The following is a 20,116-nucleotide window of genomic DNA, read 5'->3' on the forward strand; positions in this document are numbered from 1 at the left end:
TAAATAATCATATATGAAAACATTGAAAGAAGTGTTATAATGGTAAGCCACGTATGAATACTGGGAACCTTGATTTCATCAATATATAATGTTATTTTTATAATTTCGATAATTTCTCTTTTTAATCATAATTAATCTTTGTAAATTAAATAGTTCTACCATAGGCTATTAATACATTTCAACAAAAAAATTTAATTAAATTGAGTGTTAATGTGGTTGCCATACATATGTTATTCACTAGATGATCTCAATTTAAAAACGTAACATTGACCTGTCTAGGACTACAGTTATATATAATTATTTTATAACACCTCATATCAAACTAATTCTACACTACAATAGCCTTTATACTTCTCTGCTCTCAGACTATGGTGATTCAAAAGTAGCACATTTGATATTAAACATAATGTAAATTGAGTAATGACAAAATATAAAAAAGGAAAGCAAATTTAAAAGTATAACAAAATGTATACAAGCCATCCTATTTAGTTTTTACAGATAAATTCACTCAGGGAACTCTCAAATTGTTAGTGCTCTTAAAAGAAGCAAATGAAAGGATATTTCTACATTTTTGTGGTACTATTGCTTAAAAGAATGACTTATTTTTATTTCCCAATTTATGAAATGAATGGAGTAAGGAAGGGGTAAGGAAAAGCTAACTAGAACACTACACAGCTAAAACAAGATAGGTCCCCAAATAGTAGGACTATTTGATTGTACAATGAAATGAACAGGCCACAGTAAAATTAAACCAAGAGTTCAGCATGCATAAAATGCATGTGCACTGAGCACACGCACCAGGTGACAATAAGTTTGTTACCAATAAAAAGGAGAATCAGAGCACATCCTCAATAATAGGAAAGAATTTTCACAGTTGTGACCCAACAGTTCTGTACCCCTAAGATAGGCAAATTTGGGTTATGTTGCTAGATATAGCAGCATGAAAGTCAGCAGAAAGGCCTAAAATGGAAGTTGAAAAGAAAAACAAAAGCAACAGTCATACAGGAAGCAAAAAAGAGGCAAACAAATCACAAAACAAGACTGGAATAGCTCTATTATTGTGGGTTAGTGAAGTCACTGTAGTGCAGAGCACATGACCCTTTAGGACTTGATAAGCTATTTGATGTCACCATGAGAATTATTTAAAAGCTGGATAGAAACATTTGGTATAGGAGAATTTTGAGGAAAGTTGACTTTCCTCACTAAAGAGATCCCAGAACTTCTATCTTTCACAGTCCTCTTTCTGCTTGAACTTCACATTTGACAACTCCAAGTTTCCTATAAGTTTTCTCCTCTAATTCCTGTGATATAACATCACTCTGTTTTCCTGTTTATTCTTATTTTTAATTCCCTTTCCTCTTCCTAAATCCTACCTAATGCATTCCACAAGCCTCAATTCTTAGACACCATTCTGTACTGTTTACATACTTTTTTCATTAGGTAGAAAATCCTGTCATCCTATAACTATGGATCTAGAACTTTTATCTCCAGTGCTGATCTTTAATCTAAGCTCCCATTCAATAGCTTGGTTTAACAAATATTTGTTGAGTTCTAATTTTGATGTGCCAGAGATTTTGCTGAGTTTGCACCATCGCCTTACAAGATATCACCACATGGAGGTGTCCTAACATCATCACAAACTCCAAAAGCTCCAAACATCTTTTTGTAAGCATAACCGAGTAACCCATTCAGAATGTTTCTTATAAACATCCTTGCTTTCTTTATCATTATAACTATCAATCAGCTTTGCTGAGATAAAAATACAACTATCGCAGTAGGTTGCAAAACAACAAAAGTTTATTTCTTACTCACACTACATGTGAGCTAAGGTTCCCTGTAGCTATGTCCCACATATCTCTTCGTCTTAGCCCTAAGGCTGAAGGAGCAAGCTGGATCTAAGGTATGCCATTCTTTTGCCAGAGGGAAAGACCGAGAACACCTCTTTAAAGCTTCAATTTGGGTGTGGCATATATCCCATCTGCTCACAACACATAGCCAAGCCCCATATCGATGGGATGAGTATGAATCATCCTTTTTATGAAGAAGGGGAGATGGGATGACTAATTTTGAACAAAAATACAATCCACCCTGGCACATACTGATGTTAATCATCATCTACGTTGGCCATAGCAAACATCCTCCAACTTGTATCCCTGTGAATCATTTATTTATTCAGTTGGTAAAAATTTCAGTAGGCCTTTTATGTGTCAGTCACTGGGATATTTTTGAATATAATTAGACTCATCACTGCTACTCAGGAGCTTCCAATCAAATGAGAGAGACGTAAATAAACAAATGTATCAGTGAGACAAATGCCTACACGACAAGCATTTAAGAAGACAAAATTAATATTTTCAGTATTCCTGAATTTTACTTTCTACTAAGATTAGGAAAAGTTGATCTTCAAGTAAAGTCTTGAGGGATACGTAGGAAATCAGACCAATGAGAGGCATGTTAGAGTGAAGAAAAGCATTCCAGGCAGAGGGAACAGCATCTGCCAAAAATCTTTGGGTGATAAGGACACTGCATATTTGGGCAATGGCAAGTGGTTGAATATGACTAAAGCATATTTATATAAGTATAGCAAGAAGTGACATTAGATAAGAAGCAATGGTAAGGCCATGGAAGACCTCACATGTCATGTTAAAAAGCAAGGACTTTACATTGTATGCTATGGGAAGGAGGGCTACAGGCATGGCAGTAAAATGATGCAGTTTAGTTTGGAATCAAGAGGCTTTTAAGAGGGAAAGTAAAAACGATTTGATGACCAATAGAAGGTGGGGTAGGGAACAAGAGGTGGTAGAGAGTCTAGGATGATTGTTTCTCAGGGTTCAATTTCTGGTTGAATTGCAGTACTATTTACCTGAAAAACAGGACGAGCCAATTTGGGCCACCTGAGGGACATCCAGAGAAGATGTTTAGTATTTAGTATGTGGATCTATATAGGTATATATGGATCAGGAGCTGAGAACCCTAGGCACATCATTTAATCTCCCTGAGTACCAATTTCTTCATCTATAAAACAGATACCACCTGCACATTCTTCTTAACAGAACCATTGCTCATGACATAATGAGACAATGATTGTAAAAACTATTTTTAAATAAAAAATCCTTTAAAAATATATTAATATAAAATTATTTTATAAAAGTCACACTGAACTCCTTACCAACCTTCTGTTTGCATAATTTAGAGCAACTATCTAATTTTTTCTGTATATGTTATGCTCATTCCTAATTTCAAAATTTCATTCATGTTTTCTTCCCAAGGGTTAGCTCAAGTGTCATTTCCTTCACCTTCAGAGCCTATGTTGACTTCCCACCTGAATACTTATTACCTCTATTTGTGTGTGTGTGTGTATGTGTGTGTGTGTGTGTGTGTGTGTGTGTGTGTGTGTTTTGATGGGCAAAGTCTCCTTTAAATTGACTTTCTTTTTAAATTAATTTATTTAATAGATGATACATTCACATTGTTTAAAATTCAAACACTACGAATGAGCTGACATTGAAGTCTCTCTCCCATGCCTGTCCCTCAACTACTCAGTTCTCTTCCCCCCAGGCAGTTAATATCATCAGGTTTTTTGTGTGTGATCTTTCCAGAGATCCTTCCAGAGTCAAGAAAATTAAATCAGTGGCTTTAAAATCATGCCCTGGTGGCTTAGGCGACAATAGAAAACACAGGGAAAGAAATGAAGCAGTTGCATTTGTCTAGCTTCCAAAATAGTTGCACTGCCTATATTTTATGTGGGTCTATTTTGCATACCATAAGGGAATACTGAGACAGACTAATTCATTTACTTATTATTATTTTTTATTATTATTATTTTTTTGAGACAGAGTCTCGCTCTGTCGCCCAGGCTGGAGTGCAGTGGTGTGATCTTGGCTCACTGCAAGCTCCGCTTCCCAGGTTCACGCCATTCTCCTGCCTCAGCCTTCCAAGTAGCTGGGACTACAGGCACCCGCCACCACGCCCCGCTAATTTTTTGTGTTCTTAGTAGAGACGGGCTGTCACCATGTTAGCCAGGATGGTCTCGATCTCCTGACCTCGTGATCCACCCACCTTGACCTCCCAAAGTCCTGGGATTATAGGTGTGAGCCTCCACACCCGGCCCCAGACTGACTAATTTATAAAGAAAAGAGGTCAATTTGGCTCATCTGGTATCAGATGCTGGTATCAGCATTTGCTCCACTTCTAGTGAGGCCTCAGGAAGCTTTTACTCATGGTGGAAGGTAAAGGGAGAGCAGGCATGTCACATGGCAAGAGGGAGCAGTTCAAGCTGCCAGACTCCTTTAAACAATCAGCTCTCATATGAATTAATGGAATGAGTAATGAGAACTCACTCATTACTGTGGGGAGGGGACCAAGTCTTTCATGAGGGATCCTCCCCCATGACCCAAACACCTCCAACCAGGCCCCACCTCCAACACTGGGTTATATTTCAACATCAGATATAGAGGGGACTGATATGGTTTGGCTATGTCTCCACCCAAATCTCATGTTGAATTGTAATAATCCCCAGGTGTCAAGGGTGGGGCCAGACGGAGATAACTGAATCATGGGGGCAGTTTTCCTCATACTGTCCTGATAGATAGGGAACAAGTCTCACAAGATCTGATGGTTTTATAGGGAGCTTTTCCTCCTTTTGCTCATTCTCTCTTGCTTGCCACCATGTAAGACATGGCTTTCACCTTCCACCATGATTGTGATGCCTCCCCCACCATGTGGAACTGTGAGTTCATTGAACTTCTTTTCCTTTATAAATGACCCAATCTCAGGTATGTTTTTATCAGCAGCGTGAAAACAGACTAATACAGGGACAAACATTCAAACTATATCATATCTCTTTTACATATAGGACTAAGAATTTTGCTAAAATTTTAGTTAGAGGAGGTTCTATTACTAAAGTTTTAAAATGACTGTTCTATACCATTCATTTTATAACTTAATCATATACTGTATGACATTGTTATTATTGTATATAACTGTAAGGCCAAAAAAAATTATGCAGCAGAAATTAAGAAAATGATGATTTAAGCAAACTTAATTTAGGACTAAGTGTGTGACAGTGCAGAGGTTCAAACAGTATCCTCAACTCGTGTCCCACTGCCCAACCCAAGAAAACAGCAGATCATTTCATGCACTGTTGCTTCAGAAGATTTACATGTGATTGTCCATTCCTGGCTTTGTTTTTCTAAAACCTAAGCTCTGAGGCAATATGTTGGTGGAAGGTGGGCAGAGCAGTGTGAGGTGTAAAAGAAGTGGTGTGGGCATAGGATGAAAAGAGAGGAGCAAAGATTCCACATGCCTAAGAAAGAACTGAACATTAGCCTTCTGAAATGAAGCAATGCAGCATTTGTCATTCCTATGGCTCCTCGGAGGTGGATAAAACTCTGGGGGTAAGCTGCATGACAGCTGTGGAGAAGATGGGCCTCTAAGCGCTAGGGATATCAGCTCTGGTAAAAATTCCCATTCCCTTTATGTGGCTCAGCAGCCATAGAGTCCTCTAAGGATTAACTTGGAAGGTTCAAACACATCATCTTAGACAATGGGCATCTTTTGAATGAAGGCTCCATGAAGGCAGCAATCTCTGATATGCTGGCACTAGTTAAGTCTCACAGGAACTCCCTGTAAAGGAGAAAAATTCCCAATAAGGGCTGAGATTGAATTGCCTACCAGCTCAATATATAAGGATTTTGAAATCAGGTCAAACTGAGTTTGAACTCTTCTCCACATAACAGTAATAGTAATAACAGCAATAGCGTGTGTCCCTGAGGAAGTAAGCTGAGCATCAGATTCTTCATCTATAAAATAGTGATAATATTCATAGGGTTGGTGTAATACTTTCCATAGTTGGCGTACACATGAAGAATGTAAAAAGCTTAATGCAATATTCCACTTTCACTAGGCAATCAAGAAATGGGAGCTATTTTAATCTTATTTGATAATTATTTATGAAGATTCCATTATGATTCTGTTTCATGCCTTATGTTAGGCAGTGTGTACACAATGGCAAAAATAAATAAATACATACATACATACATACACACACACATACATAAATCAGACCTATTCTCAAGGAGCTTAGAGCTTACGAGATTTAAAAACCATCATGAACCAATCTAAATGAGGAAAAGCTTCATATTTTGATTTTGTTTTCAAAAAAACCAAAAAATAATTAGATCCAAATCTGGAGAATCATTTAGTGATTATACTGGGTGATACCCTTTTTGATCAAATCCAGTTGAGATGCTAAAGTAACAAAACAAATATTCTTAGGTGGCTTATTATTTGAACTTTTAAAAGTATTTTTTTAATCAGCAACCCCAGCATCATTAAAATAAATACACATTCCAAGGTGACTACTTTGAAAACAGTTATTGAAATGTATAAACTTATATGTTTGATTAAAAAGAGGTCTCAGCCTGGTGCAGTGACTCATGCCTGTAATCCCAGCATTTTGGGAGGCCAAGGCGGGTGGATCATCTGAGGTCAGGAGTTCGAGACCAGCCTGGCCAACATGGTGAAACCCCATCTCTACTAAAAATACAAAAACTAGCCGGGCATAGGGGGTGGCAGGGGGCACCTGTAATCCGAGCTACTTGGGAGGCTGAGGCAGGAGAATCACTTGAACCCAGGAATGTCTTATATGCATAAGTATACTCTACTGTCTTTGTGCATACCATTGACACACAACCCCAATCGCTTATAAATAATGGGACTAAAGGTGCTCATTACTCCACAGAATATCTTAATTTCTTGGTCGTCCTGGTTAAGTAATATGATTCTATCAAAAATTGGTTTGAAGAAGCTCCTAGTGAGAAAATGAAGGACTATTTGAGCACCAAACCATTTAGCGAGAATAGTTGACTATAACCCACCCATTGAATAAAACAGGAATCCGTTCCTTCATACTCATATAAATACATGAATAAATAAATAAATGGGAGAGAGGAAAATCTCTTATAGCAAAATGCTGGTAAGTAAATGTAGGAGAAACAATGGAATTAGAAAATCACTGTTGGAGAACTATAGTAATAATGGATTCTGGTAAGAATCATAATTGGATGCTAAACCTAGCATACAAAAGCTTACTGAGGAAGAAGATGCATACATAGCATTTAAATATCCCCTCATGAGAGACAAATAGTAAGTTGACAGTGTAGAAACCCGAGAGACACTACTTTAATCAAAGTCAACAACATTTATTGGACAAACTGATGACATATGCATCATAATATGATGTATTGAGATGTATTTCTGCTAAAAATGCATAACCAGAATCTAACACTGAAGAAACACCAGCAAGCAAAAATTGAGAAATAATCTGAAAAATAACTAGTCTGTACTCTCCAAAAATATTAGGGTTATGAAAAGTGAAGACAGACTAAAAAATTATTCTAGATTAAAGGTGACTAAACAGACACAATAAACACTAACTACAAAGTGAAATCCTAGTTCGTACCCTGGAAAATATTTTTTGCTATAAATGACATTACTGGTACAATCAGTAAAATATGAATAGCGTCTATACATTAGCAAATAGTTTTGTACAGATGTCAATTTCCTGATTTTAATATTGTAATAAGATTATGTAGGGCCGGGTGTGGTGGCTCATGCCTATAATCCCAGAACTTTGGGAGGCCAAGGCGGGCATATCACAAGGTGAGGAGATTGAGACCATCCAGCTAACACGGCAAAACCCCGTCTCTACTAAAAATACAAAAATTAGCCAGGCGTGGTGGCACGCGCCTGTAGTCCCAGCTACTCGGGAGGCTGAGGCAGGAGAATCGCTTGAACCCGGGAGGCAGAGGTTGCAGTGAGCTGAGATAGCACCCTTGTACCCTGGGATGACAGAGCGAGACTCTGTCTAAAAAAAAAAAAAAGATTATGTAAACAATATGCATGCAATATATTGAGAGATAAGGGGGCATAACTTCTGTAACTTTGTGTCAAATGAATAAAATAATGTATACAGAGAAAAATGTATACAGAGAAGAGGAAATAATAATGCAAATTTTTTCACTCGATTAAAAAATGTGAGTGGAGAATATATGGAAGTTCTTTGTACTATTTTTGCAACTTTTCTGTAAATCTGAAATTTTTTCAAAATTTAAAACTTCTTTTAAAGTGGCCTGAACGTAAATGATAGCACAATAAATTTTAAAAATCATATGCCACCTGGGCACAGTGGCTCATGCCTGTAATCCCGGCATTTTGGGAGGCAGAGGCAGGCAGGAGTTGGAGACCAGCCTGGCCAACATGAAACCCTGTCTATACCAAAAATACAAGAAAATTAGCCGGGCGTGGTGGCAGGTCCCTGTAATTCCAGCTACTCGGGAAGCTGAGGCAGGAGAATCGTTTGAATCAGGGAGGCAGAGGTTGCAGTGAGCCAAGATCACACCAGTGCACTCCAGCCTGGACAACAGAGCAAGACTTTGTCTCAAAAAAAAAATAAATAAGTAAATAAGAATAAATAAATAAATAAAAATCATACGTCAAAATTGGAAAGAAAGAAGAAAAGGAAGGGAGAAAGAAGGTGGAGAAAGCAAACTTATGTTTAAAAATAGTATTTAAAAGCCATCAATAGGAATTTCAAATACAAAAGAAGCACTGATATTTGATTACATTTTTTCCAAACCTGTGAGACAAATGGACCCAAATATGAAATAAAAATTCTTCATTAAAATGGTATAAATTAAGTTTGGATAGAATATGGAATATATACTGTAGCCAGTGGAATTCTTTGGTTTTATATGTCTTTAAATAGAAAATATGGGTTTTTCGTATGTATACCAGATAAAAGGTTATTACCAAAATCCCTGGCATTCAAATTGAAAAAGTAAAAGACGAAAAATCAAATCTCTTCTTCACTGTTTAAGAATATGACATTATGCCCAGGAAACATCTACAACACTTCTTTCTATCTGACTTCTGCTTCCATTGGCTCACTGTCCAATGTCAGCCATTGTCAACGATTCTTAAAATTATTGTTTCTACAACCACACTCATTTGTTTTCAGAAGAGCATCTTATGAAGATCATGAAGATTTAACTCTTCAACAATATAGAAGAGTATATATTTAACTATATTAATTTTAGTATATAAGCACAGAGACATAGACAATATGAAGGAAATAAAAATTATCCTGATCACCTTTAATATTCTAAAATATCAAGTTGTAGATTCTAGGGTTATGAGTTGAATAGCAGTTTAGATGGATTGATGGTGAATCCAATATCTACATTTAAACCCTGAAAGTCTCTTTTCCCTCTTCATTTTTCTTTCCTATTTATTATAAGTACAGCTTTAAAGACATCTGTCTTTGTGTTTCTTTGCTTTCCTCCTAATTTCTATTGTCACTAATTCTAAGAAAGACAAGCTTCAAAACGTAAGAGGTTTCCTGAATCACTGTATAAAAATTGTATGCCTATGTATCTATCTATCCACACACTACACTCACTCACATATAATAAAATTATCATGTGATTACGCATAAGTGAGAGAAATGTAAAATGGAGCTAATCTGATTTGAAAATCTCTCACTTATATTACTCCAAGCAAACTGCCTTGATAGTTTGTGAATAATACTAACAACAGCATCACAAATGAAAAACTACCATTTTTGAGCACCGACTAGGTGCCAATCACAGTTCTGGGTATTTTACATACAGTGTTTCACTTAATTTTCACAAAAATCTCCCACACATTCTTATCCTCATTTTAAAGACAAGGGACATAAGCAAGGTCCACACAGATTAAATAACTTGCCCACAGTCATTAAACCTCCATCATCAGGTCTAAAGCCTGTCCTCTTTCTACAGTTCAATGAGAGTCAAAAGGTAGGTACAAGACTCAGAGATATTGCATATTTAATGCTTACCACAGTGTCTGGCACCTAGCATATATTCTGTAACTACTAGTTACATCTTCTTTCCAATTTTTCCTTTCCAAAATGTTAAGCAGAAACAGAAATAGAGGAATTTGATTTCAGAGTAATTCAAAGAGTTACTTTTTAAAATGATGTTTTTAACCAAAATCAAGACAGGAGAAGGGAAAAAAAAAAAAGTTTGGCCAGGCGTGGTGACTCACACCTGTAATCCCAGCACTTTGGGAGGCCGAGGCAGGAGGATCACCTGAGGTCAGGAGTTTGAGACCAGCCTGGCCAATATGGTGAAACTCTGTCTCTACTAAAAATACAAAAAAATTAGCCAGGTATGGTGGCTGGAGCCTGTAATCCCAGCTACTCAGAAGGCTAAGGCAGGAGAATCGCTTGAACCCAGGAGGCAGAGGTTGTGGTGAGATGAAATTGTGCCATTGCACTCCAGCCTGGGGAACAGAGTGAGACTCCATCTCAAAAAAACAAAAAGACATACTATACTCAGACTGGTGACCAATCAGTATCAATTTTTTGCTTCTACCAGTAAAGTGAGCACAGCATAGTAGAAACAGAAATGTTGTTCATTCTTCTATTCATCTATATAAGTGCTAACTATTTAATATATGCCAGGCACCATGCTCTGAGAGTGCAACACTAATGAGACATAGTCTCTGTCCTTACGGAGATTAGGCAGAGGATCTTGGCAATTACCAGACAACTGTGCCCAATGTAAAAACTTCTATAACAACTGTAATGTTGCTATGTATACTAAATGTACCACTATGTGTTCATGGACAAGTGGATGAGACTCAGTTTCCTAGCCTGCCAAATGAGTACAACAGTTACTTTTAATAAGCATCCTAACATACAAATTAAATAATTACACAAAATGCCTGGTATATAGCAGGTGTTTAATAAATAATAGCTAGTATAAAAGCACCATGTAATCTTTGTTGCTTTCCAATAATAATTAATCGTGTGATATAACCACAAATATGTTTAACTTTCCATAAAAAACCATTCTGGAATGATATATCATTTATTAAATTATTTAATTCTTATTTACACCTATGAAACAAAATTTATCAGAAAGTCCTGAAGAGAAGACAAAAGAAGTCTTATTCTTTGCTTTGATCAATTTAGCGTCCTTATGAGGATATTTATTGACCCTGTTCTGGGCAAGGAATTAGCCTAAAATGTTGGTGATCCAAAAAGGAAGTAGGCTGCAGTGCCCACTCTCAAAAAGCTCACCATCTACAAAGTACAGACAATCATCAATAAATAAGTATAAATGCATATACTGTGAAAAGTACTTCAAGCAAAAATAATATCAGTGTAGTTTGGATACCAAAAAATGGGTCAATTCTCCATGGAAATATCAGAAAATGCTTTCAAGAATGGGTCTCATACTAAAAATTAAGCCCAATTTTGTCTTTACATAAATACTCATCATCAGTAATTTCCAAACTATATGGAAATATGACTAAAGTAAGTTACAGCATATTGTACAATTCAAATGTTAACATATGTACATTTTATATTTACCTGCACAGTTAGTTGATATTGCTTTCTGCCTAAGAAACTTCTCCACCATTTTTGAATAACTGTTACAATCCTGTTTAAATGCCTAGGATAAAAAAATATGCTTATTAGTATCCTTTCACTGAAACAAGGTCAGTTAAATCTTTGTTAAAATACTCTCCTACAATTCAAGAATTCAAATTCAAAGCCAGGTTTATGTGCACTTTTAAAGAGTAGAAAGTTATTGTGGGATAGAATTAATCATTTCTAGAAGTGGAAGAAAACGGCATTGGTAACTATTTGTTATTTCTTTGGGGCTTATTATTACACAATACTTAAATTTCAATTCTTCTTCAATACTTACTCTTTAACATATTTTTGAATGTTAAGACTATAAAACAGGTCACAGTGACATGTTGAGAAATAAGCCAGGCACTATTGATGTAAATCATTATTAGCAATTAGAAATAATTCATGAGGTCCGGGCGCAGTGGCTCATGCCTGTAATCTCAGCACTTTGGGAGGCCAAGGCAGATGGATCACCTGAGCTGAGGAGTTTGAGACCAGCCTGGCCAACACGGTGAAACCGCCCCTGTCTCTACTAAAAATACAAAAATTAGCCAGGTGTGGTGGTGTGCGCCTGTAGTCTCGGCTACTCTGGAGGCTGAGGCAGGAGAATCGCTTGAACCAGGGAGTCAGAGGTTGCAGTGAGCCGAGATCACGCCATTGCACTCCAGCCTGGACAACAGAGCAAGACTCTGTCTCAAAAAAAAGAGAAAGAAAGGGAGAAAGAGAGAGAGAGAGAAAGAATTCATGAGATTAAGAAATAGTTCTCCTCTTCATTCTTTTCCTGTAATCCTCAAGTCTATCCAAGCCAACATCATGTTAGTCTGCTGAATTCAAAAATACTCTATTTGCCACCATGTTCTTTAGTTTATATAGTGGCCAAAAGAGAAGTCTTATCTTCCAGGCGCCTTGGCTCATGCCTGTTATCCCCACACTTTGGGAAGCCAAGGCGGGTGGATCACCTGAGGTCGGGAGTTCGAGACCAGCCTGACCAACATGGAGAAACCCCGTCTCTACTAAAAATACAAAATTAGCCAGGCGTGGTGGCACATGCCTGTAATCCCAGCTACTCGGGAGGCTGAGGCAGGAGAATCGCTTGAATCTGGGAGGCAGAGGTTGTGGTGAACTGAAATGGTGCCATTCCACTGCAGCCTGGACAGCAAGAGCAAAACTCCGTCTCAAAAAAAAAAAAAAAAAAGAGAGAAGCCTTGTCTTCACACTTTAAATTTGCATGTCTAGCTCTTACTAGACAGTATAAGAAAGTTTTACATAGGATAATTCCAGGGCTGATGAGTTACTACGGAGTAGGCATATTTTCCTCTACCTTATCCAGGAAAATATTTTTTAAGAATTGATGGGACACTGAGGGAAAGTTTGGGCACTGAAAAAAAAAAAAGTGAGAATGAGTTAAGATAGGGACAAATTTCCGTCTCTGACGGATGATGTCATCCGTCAGAATGACATCATCCATGCATCACTTTCTTTTATCTACCAACATGGTGGAAAAGATTGAAACTGTTTTCTCTTTTTCTCCCTTTCTTACCAGTCAATGAATTTATTGCTATAAATACGAACCCAGTCATTTGCAGATCCTTTGGAATTTGGGAAAAGGAATCTGAGCAAGTGTGTTTGTAATATTGAGAACTTTATTTTATTTTTTTGAGGCAGAGTCTCACTCTGTTGCCCAGGCTGGAATGCAGTGGCACCTTCTCAGCTCACTGCAAACTTTGCCTTCTGGGTTCAAGGGATTCTCCTGCCTCGACCTCCTAAGTACCTGGGATTACAGATGTGCACCACCACATCCGGCTAATTTTTGTATTTTTAGTAGAGACTGGGTTTCGCCTTGTTGGCCAGGCTGATCTCAAACTCCTGACCTCAAGTGATCCATCTGCCTCAGCATCCCAAAGTGCTGGGATTATAGGAGTGAGCCACTGCGCCCAGCCAATATTGAGAATTTTAAAAAGCAATACAGTCAACATAATTTAGTTTTGGTAAGAAAAGATCAGAAATACTATGTATTTCTTTTAAAAGAATACCATACAATTTATCAACTACATTATGAGTAAAATAAAAAATTATTTGAAATGAGTACTGCATGAATAAATTACATTTTCTAAGGAATATATTTTTATGATATATCTGAGGTTTCCATGACAAAACCAATATACCTGATATATGCCCGAACTTGACATCCTCGAAACCAGCTTTGGATTTTAACTGCTGCATCATTCTCCTTTTTTCTAAATGGATCTACAACACTAAAACAAAATGTTTAAAAAGCACTTCATTAGTAACTAATATAATTCTAAAGCAAGTCAACCTGTTAAACTTGATTTTTAATTTCTTCCAAAATGATAATTATAAATTCAAATGTCATTTTAAATAACATTAAAGTATAAATAAATAAGGCATTTCAAAAATCATGAGCTATGTTTTGAAAATTAACCTTTCTCTGAGAAGCCATGTGCTTTCAACAGCTTTGCTTTTTTTATTTTGATAATCACCAATTTTACAACTAATTAATTTGCCAGTAATTTTTATTAGGGAGTAAGAAAGAAATGTGTTATTTTGACATTATTTTTAAAACATAATCATTTGAATTTACTGTTTAAATGCTACTACACATGTATCATGCAAGATGAAAATGCGCACATATTTCACTCATTCATCAGTTAAATGAGTTGCCTCTAAGTTAAATGAATCCATCACAGAATGCCTGTTCCATTAATAGCTAGAATTCTCAGAAAGTCTGTTTAATTAAAGGAGGCAGGGGGAGGGCCATAGGGCTTATATAGAGATAAGAAATTCAAGTCAGTGATCCAGATGTGAGACATGTACAATATAGGGAGAATTCACACAAATCAGTAAGATTACATAAAGTATAGATTAAGTGTAAAATAACTGTAAAAACCACACAAAAGAATATATAAATAGTTGCATTACCTGATAATGAACGGAAGGCACCATGGTAAGATTACTATATGATGCAATAAAATCTGCTGGAAATAATTAAGAGTGTAAGACCACTCTAGACAATTAGGAATAGAAGAAAGGAAAGATTCCTTATTGTTGTATATTTGTACTGTATGTAACAAATTACAAAAGAGGTTTGAGTAAGGCCCGCTCGGTGACTCACACCTGTAATCCCAGCACTGTGTGAGGCCAAGGTGGGCGGATCATCTGAGGTCAGGAATTCGAGACTAGCCTGGCCAACATGCTGAAACTCCGTTTCTACTAAAAATGCAAAAACTAGCCAAGCGTGGTGGTGGGCTCCTGTAATCCCAGCTACTCGGGAGGCCGAGACAGAAGAATGGCTTGAACCTGGGAGGCAGAGGTTGCAGTGAGCTGAGATAGCGCCATTGCACTCCAGCCTGGGCAACAGAGCAAGACTCTGTCTCAAAATAAAAATAAAAAAATTTAAAAAAGAGGCTTGACTAAAGTGTATTCTGGCATCATATTATTGTCCTCCATGTGGGAGGGAGAACAGCTTAAAGTCCTTTCCTCCAGAAAACTTTCCCTGACTTCCCAGACTACAATTAGGCCTTTCCATGTTACACTCTCATAGCTCTTCATAATATTTACCACAATCATATTTAAAAATTATTTAACGATGGTCTCTTCCACTAAACTTGAAAACATCGAAGGAAGTAATCTTGTCTATTTTGTCCTATACTGTATTCCCCATGGCCTCAGGAGAGATCATTGGTGTTACTCCTAACACTCAAACTTTGTCTTACCAAAGGTGCTACCTGAAGGAGAAACATGCCTGTTGGCATATTCCATCCCAGTGAGAAATGCCACTCACAGGCTTCCCTCACTAGATCTACTCCCAACATTGAAACCTCCCTACTTTAGGATGACATAGTTGCTGAGAGCCCATGAGTACCTCTATCCTCTTAGTAACTTAAACCCTGGGTGATGATGGGAAAAAGACAGGCAGACATGAAAGGAGCTGTTGAGAGAAACAGAAGGAAATGAATACGTTTTACTAAATAAAACCTTATATGTCAGGCATTGTTCCTAATATTTCACATACCAGTGAATTAACTCATACATAATCCTTTTGAGAGGTGACAGCGTGCTGGCAGTCCTCACAGCCCTCACTCGCTCTCGGCGCCTCCTCTGCCTGGGCTCCCACTTTGACGGCCCTTGAGGAGCCCTTCAGCCCATCGCTGCACTGTGGGAGCCCCTTTCTGGACTGGCCAAGGCCGGAGCCCACTCCCTCAGCTTGCAGGGAGGTGTGGCGGGAGAGGCGCGAGCGGGACCCGGGGCTGCGAGCGGCGCTTGAGGGCCAGCTGGAGTTCCGGGTGGGCGTGGGCTTGGCGGGCCCCCGCACTCGAAGCCGCCGGCGGGCCCTGCCTGCCCCGGGCAATGAGGGACTTAGCACCCGGGCCAACGGCTGCGGAGGGTGTACTGGGTCCCCCAGCAGTGCCAGTCCACCGGCGCTGCGCTCGATTTCTCGCCGGGCCTTAGCTGCCTTCCCGCGGGGCAGGCCAGGGGACTGCAGCCCGCCATGCCTGAGCCTTCCCCCACCTCCGTGGGCTCCTGTGCAGCGCAAGCCTCCCTGACAAGCGCTGCCCCCTGCTCCAAGGCGCCCAGTCCCATCGACCACCGAAGGGCTGAGGGGTGCCAGCGGATGTTGTGGGACTGGCAGGCAGCTCCACCTGCAGCCCGGGTGCCAGATCCACTGGGTGAAGCCAGCTGGGCTCCTGAGTCTGGTGGGGACTTGGAGAACATTTATGTCTAGCTCAGGGATTGTAAATACACCAATCGGCACTGTGTATCTAGCTCAAGGTTTGTAAACACACCAATCAGCACCCTGTGTCTAGCTCAGCGTTTGTGAGCGCACCAATGGACACTCTGTATCTAGCTGCTCTGGTGGGGCCTTGGAGAACCTTTATGTCTAGCTCAGGGATTGTAAATACACCAATGGGCACTCTGTATCTAGCTCAAGGTTTGTAAATACACCAATCAGCACCCTGTGTCTAGCTCAGGGTTTGTGAATGCACCAATGGACACTCTGTATCTAGCTGCTCTGGTGGGGCCTTGGAGAACCTTTGTGTCTATACTCTGTATCTAACTGATCTGATGGCGAGGTGGAGAACATTTATGTCTAGCTCAGGGATTGTAAACGCACCAATCAGCGCCCTGTCAAAACAGACCACTCGGCTGTACCAATCAGCAGGACGTGGGTGGGGCCAGATAAGAGAATAAAAGCAGGCTGCCCGAGCCAGCAGTGGCAACCCGCTGGGGTCCCCTTCCACACTGTGGAAGCTTTGTTCTTTCGCTCTTTGCAATAAATCTTGCTACTGCTCATTGTTTGGGGCCACGCTGCTTTCATGAGCTGTAACACTCACTGCGAAGGTCTGCAGCTTCACTCCTGACCCAGCGAGACCACGAACCCACCAGAAGGAAGAAACTCTGAACACATCCGAACATCAGAAGGAACAACTCCAGACGTGCCACCTTAAGAGCTGTAACACCCACCGCGAGGGTCTGCGGCTTTATTCTTGAAGTCAGTGAGACCAAGAACCCACCAATTCCGGACACACTTTCAATACCTCTATGAAGAGAATTATTATCTCTACTGACAGAAGAAGATACCACTGTGGAGAAAGCATAGTAATATGCCCAAGGTCACATCTTTAGTAAATGTCACAGCTGGCATTTAATCCTTGGTAGTCCTGCTCTAGACGCTGTTTTTCTTTTTGTTTGTTTGGGTTTTTTTGAGACAGAGTCTTGCTCTGTTGCCCAGGCTGGAGTGCAGTGGTGTGATCTCGGCTCACTGCAATCTCCGCCTCCCGGGTTCAAGCGATTCTTCTGCTTCAGCCTCCGAGTAGCTGGAACTACAGGCACACGCCACCATGCCTGGCTAATTTTTGTATTTTTAGTAGAGATGGGGTTTCACCATGTTCGCCAGGCTGGTCTCGAACTCCTGACCTCGTGATCCACCCACCTCGGCCTCCCAAAGTGCTGGGATTACAAGCGTGAGCCACCGTGCTCGGCTCAAAGGCTGGGTTTTTAACCATCACTGTTTCTAAAGGGGAAGAGAGGAAGAAATGAAAAGAGGAGAAGAAAGGGAAAGTAAAATGCAAGAAAAGGAGAACACAAAAAACATGTAATCAATTTCTAAATATAATATTGAGACTTTGTGGGAAAAGGTAGCACCAATCTCCCTAAAACAATAAAATAAACTGAGAGACTAAGAATTTGAAATGATACCAACATCTATAGCAACACCCCAAAATTTCAGACTATACCAAGTGTCAGTGTTAAGAATTCATATATATTGCTGCTAGGAAACAGTTTGGCCTTTGAACATATACAGAATAATTTTATTTACATAAGTAAAGACCTCACAAAACTTTAGAGATGTTCACTAAGGATGTATACATATATAGTAAAATTATAATGAGAATGATAAAACACAAATTTCAAGACAGAAATGAAGGATGGGGGAAATGAGGAGATTAATAGTTGAAGCCAAGGCAAAAGGCCTTGGTTTTCAGAGTTTTATGCATAATATTAAGGAATTCTAGACTCCCTGATTATCAACATTTTGACCATGGAAACACATATCCCCAAAGTTTGATAATCTCTGTAAAGATTTACAGTAAAAGATACTAAATAACAACAATTTAAAAAAAAAAAAAAAAAAAAAAAAGAGGTCCAATCATAAGATGCAAGTATAGTGCAGTGTCATAGAAGTTAATGGGAAGGCATCAGGATGGGAGATCATGATTAAACAATGTTAAATACTGTGCAGAAGTCATGGAAAACAAGGCCATTATTCAACTGGTTGCAGGGTTAGAAGGAATTCTTCATTTTTCTTTTAAAATCTTATCCTGACCAATAACAAGATGGGATAGTGGAACAAAGACACTGTCATTAATGGCCAACATGGAAAAGATACAACAATATAATGTCCAGTAGAGCAGGCAACTCAAAGAAGATAGAGCGTGGAAAAAATAAGAATAATTTCATTCAATAAAGCTAATGTGCAATAAAATTCATGATAATACACTAGAGCTGTTTCTTATGGTTATTTAAACCCTTTACCATTAATATTTAACAAACTATACTAGATTTGTTTTTCATGTTCTTAATATAGTCCATTTAAATGACTGAAAACATTTGTTTCTCCTTTCCCACCAACAATCAACTGGGTACCTTTACAAAAATGGAAGAAAAATATAAATAAGGCACATAGACACATCTAACGCTTCTTTTGAACTTACTGTATTAGTTATTAATGTATTTGTATGAATTCACCCTTTATTTATAATTGTCATTAGAAATGCAGAAGAGAAGCAATCAAATTAACTGTTTTGGGTTTATGTTTTTTAACCTCTCCTGGTGACACCAGTCAAGTGGAAAATTAAATAATTTCTTTTTGGGATATTAATAATGTGTATATATACAAGCATATGTTATATTAATAAGAATTATACATTGCAATTAAAAGGAAGGAGGCACTAAAAATTAACTAGTAGTTAACTTACTACTAAACTTTAACTTATGTGCTAAAATTTGACTTCTATACATGTTTCTCTGTTGCCCTTTTTTTAACTGCTTAAAAACAAAATTTACAGATGCTGGGTTACCGCTGGGATGCTGAATACTCATACAATATGTCATGAACTGCTAGACATTTTATGTTTAAAATGAAAAATGTTGGTAACACTTTATTTTAATGGTATATTAATTAGTTCCAAATTACAATGAAAATCCTACAGCAGTGAATAAATTATGACATCTACATGAATTTGAAATAAATTTATTATGATCAGTATTATCACAATGAATACTAAATGAATTAATCATGATGAAAGACCAAAAGTATCACCAGTAATGTAATAAAACATCAAGAAGTAACTGGAAGTTTCCAGTCACTTCATCATCAACTAGAAATAAGTACTATAACCCTGGATAACAGTATATTCATGTATATCATTAGTGGCCAGAAATTAACTGACAATAAGTAGAAAATGAAAAAAACAATGTGTAGTTAAATATCTTTCCTGTAATATGCAAAAAATATGCATTTTACACATCAACAGACTGTGCTTAGTCTGACCCATGTATATTACCTATGAATAAATACTAGATTAAAAACTCAATACTCTTTCTTTTTCATTATCATATAACTTGTAACTATTTTAGACAGTAGGAATAAAATTCCAATATTAGCTGCTCTGTGCTGTCAGATATGTTGATGTGTAAAATGATTATTGTTTTGCATATAATTTCGCTACTAGGTCTTAAGGATTTCATGCTCCTTAAAGGCAGAAACTACAGTATACTTAATCTATATTTTGTGTTTTGATTATCACTCATGTGCCTAATAACAGATGCTTGATGATGAGAAATAGGACTATATTTTAGAACTAGAACCTATGTTTTATATTTCATTAATAGTCCTCAACATGATTATTATTTCACAGCTCAAGGAATAGTGGGTTGCAAACGCATTAGTATTCAATCATATAGTAGGAGTTACCATAGTTGGTCGAATGTTAAATACTGTGCAGAAGTCATGGAAAACAAGGTCATTATAATTTAGAACTAGAACCTATAATATTAGTGCATTCAAAAATATTTGGTTTCCTAGCTGGGTGCGGTGGTTCACGCCTGTAATCCCAGCACTTTGGG

At 38.1% G+C, this 20,116-nt stretch overlaps 1 protein-coding gene across 7 annotated transcripts in view; it reads right to left on the reverse strand.

Annotated features, from left to right (window-relative positions):
- The window catches only part of SPATA17 (spermatogenesis associated 17), a 233,311-nt gene that overhangs the window by 200,585 nt on the left and 12,610 nt on the right, over positions 1-20,116 (reverse strand). For 5 of the 7 annotated variants that reach the window (XM_054478256.2, XM_054478281.2, XM_054478264.2 and 2 more), the window contains exons 2-3: positions 13,633-13,722; positions 11,423-11,504 (exon numbers count right to left, since the gene is read on the reverse strand). In XM_054478256.2, coding sequence (XP_054334231.1) covers positions 11,423-11,504; positions 13,633-13,722 — 172 coding nt within the window. The remainder of the gene's footprint in view (positions 1-11,422; positions 11,505-13,632; positions 13,723-20,116) is intronic. The other 2 variants (XM_054478296.2, XM_054478289.2) reach the window with 1 other exon arrangement.

The sequence above is a fragment of the Pongo pygmaeus genome, chromosome 1, assembly GCF_028885625.2.
Source record: "Pongo pygmaeus isolate AG05252 chromosome 1, NHGRI_mPonPyg2-v2.0_pri, whole genome shotgun sequence".
NCBI lineage: Eukaryota > Metazoa > Chordata > Mammalia > Primates > Hominidae > Pongo > Pongo pygmaeus.